At 39.1% G+C, this 2,772-nt stretch overlaps 1 protein-coding gene across 1 annotated transcript in view; it reads left to right on the top strand.

Annotated features, from left to right (window-relative positions):
- Positions 1-2,772, top strand: part of LOC107684548 (serine/threonine-protein phosphatase 6 regulatory ankyrin repeat subunit A-like) — a 28,296-nt gene that overhangs the window by 16,675 nt on the left and 8,849 nt on the right. The window contains exons 17-18 of the mRNA XM_016480832.1: positions 529-603; positions 738-939. Of these exons, the coding sequence (XP_016336318.1) occupies positions 529-603; positions 738-939 (277 nt within the window). The remainder of the gene's footprint in view (positions 1-528; positions 604-737; positions 940-2,772) is intronic.

The following is a 2,772-nucleotide window of genomic DNA, read 5'->3' as shown; positions in this document are numbered from 1 at the left end:
GAACATCAAAGATCACACAACAGAAGTGCGCGCTCTCTCTCGCTCTCTCTCTCTATCTTTCTCTCGCTCTCTCTCTCTCCCTACCGTTAAGTGACTTGTGAATTGTTTTACTTACTTGTTTTTGACATATCCGACCGAACTACAAACTTTCCAGTGATGTCTGTGAGAAAGGTATATTCACTCGACAAGCTCGCGCATCTGCGCCGCCGCGCGCTCAATCCACTCAGCGTGCTTTGTTTATCAGCTCGCACACATCAGCTATTCAGGCATTAATACTGAATGTTTAACGGTATATTCATTGCATACATATACTTCGTAGTAGACATCCTTAACTCCATTCTGTTGTTCTGTTGTCGGTGTTTCTTTGTTTGAATATGGCACTTATCACATGCTGTGTGGTATCGGCGTTTGGTATCGGGGCATTTTAACGGGTACGAGTACAGGAGACCAGTATCGGTGCATCCCTACTCTTCAATATTGTCACAGAGTGATGAGACCTAATTAGATCTGTTGTGACTTGTTTTGAAGTTAATGGAAACCTCAGGGACAGACATCCTAAATGACTCTGATGTACGTGCTCCTGTGAGCCCTCTCCACCTGGCTGTGAGTACAGTCTCCATCTTGTTTGTTCACCAAATGTTGGGAAACCTTATTTGACTCCTTTTAATTCTCTTACACTTTCTGGCTTGGGATCCTCTCAGATTATGTTTAACGGTTGTTTTAATGGATGTCATCAGGCATATCATGGACATCACCAGGCTCTTGAGGTACTGGTTCAATCTCTGCTGGATTTGGATGTGAGAACAGCACAAGGACACACGCCACTGGACCTGGCTGCCTTCAAAGGCCACGTTGAATGTGTTGATGTGCTCATCAACCAGGGGGCTTCCATTCTAGTGAAAGACTACACGCTTAAACGCACCCCCATCCATGCCGCTGGTACGAAAGACTAATGGGATTACATGATTACATAATTTTACTAAACACAGATCAGTTGTGAATCTGAATTTTTTCTTTTTATTGGTTAATTATAATGAAAAATCATATTTTGGAATAAAACTCAGTATCAGGAAACTGTCCTGTGGCCAAACAATATGGATTTTTCAGTGGTGATACTGATAACTGGAGAAAGATATAGCTGATTTTTCATTTTTATTTTATTTATTTATATTTTATTTTTTTATTTATTATAAAAGAATCAGCCACATATTAGTTGTTTATTAAATATTAAAATTAAGTAATATTTAATGTTTATTACTATTTCTTTTGAATATATTTTTAAATATAAAAGTGCATAAATACTAGAGGTCGACCGGTTTTTCACTGGCCAATGCCGATATTTAGAAATCAGAGCAGCCGATATATGATGCCGATTTTTTTGCCGATATGTTTGGCCGATTTCCTTTTTTTTTTTTTTTCCTTCATCTCATAAAAGTGAGTTTGAGTAAATGATTATTGCAGGGTACAAGATAGTAATAGTAGTAGTAGCCTAATTTAGAGTAATAATACATGGCTCAAAACTTAAAGCACCTTCTTAAAACAGTTCTGAAGCATGCTTTTTGTTTATGTTTGCTGACAGACACCAGTGTTTCCCACAGACTTGCAAATGCAAATTGATTCTCTGCCAGCAGGAGGCGCTGTTGGAGCGGGAGATATAGCGGTTTCCCCGGTAACAGCTGTACTCAAATAAGCGCTGCGCTCACAAACGCTACTTTATCAGGCATTACAGGCAAGACGAAATGAAAATGACATCGAAGCTTTTCTGAAGACGGTCGGTTCTTTTCAAAGATACATTCATATAAAAACACCCGTGCTGAATTTTAATTTTGAAACGTGAAGCGCTCATTTTATTCAACGAAGTATAAGCCTTTTGGAAAATCTATTTGTGGCGGTCAGTTTTGATATTGTGACTAGCCACCACAAATAACTCAATGTATAGGAAACACTGGACACTGCTATAAGTCAAATGGCCATAGTGATGATAAAAATAAAAGTTAACACATATTACACACAGCCTGCTGCTCATAACTGCTTAAGAGTGCGCTGGCCACGAGCGATGACATCATGGATGCTATTGTCAGACCTACACACACATTTCATGAGGAAAGTTAACGTGCACGTTATAATCAACCCAGAAGTTTCATCTGAATTTAACGTGTTTCTACTTTCACATGCAAATGACTTGTTGCACTTATGAATATGATAACTTTCCGGCATCAATTCTAGTAGGGTAAAACGTAATTACGCTTTCGAAACTGTCTGTTTTGCCCTGCCATCATAAGCTGAAGCTGTGTGTGAACAAGCCGTGGCTGCAGAGTGTGAGCTGCTCCGTCTCTCGCAGCCTCAGAGCAGTGTGGGCTACGGCAGGGTGTGGCCAAGTAAAAAATAAAAAATCTCCAAAAACTCGCTAGTTTTATTTAAATATAGCTAAAATAGCTCCTTGTCGCAAAAAATAAAAAAAAGTCGCAGCTACAATGAGAAAGTAGCTAAATTTGGCGAAAAAAATCCCCAAATTGGCAACACTGCCTCAGAGGGAGTTCCGCAACAACGCTTAGCTGCCCGCCGGTGTGCCTGCCTATAAATCGGCCTAATTTGCAACACAATTGGCAGATGCCGATTAATTAAAAAATGCCAAAAAATAGCCGATTAATCGGCCAGCCAATCAATCGGTCGACCTCTAATATATACCGAAATTAAACTTTTTATATATATGTATATGTGTGTGTGTGTGTGTGTGTGTGTGTATATATATATATATATATATATATATAT

Source organism: Sinocyclocheilus anshuiensis, unplaced genomic scaffold, assembly GCF_001515605.1.
Source record: "Sinocyclocheilus anshuiensis isolate Anshui unplaced genomic scaffold, SAMN03320099.WGS_v1.1 scaffold225, whole genome shotgun sequence".
In the NCBI taxonomy this organism is placed as follows: Eukaryota; Metazoa; Chordata; class Actinopteri; order Cypriniformes; family Cyprinidae; genus Sinocyclocheilus; species Sinocyclocheilus anshuiensis.
Note: the sequence above shows the minus strand (reverse complement) of the source record. Positions and strands in the feature narration are given on the sequence as shown.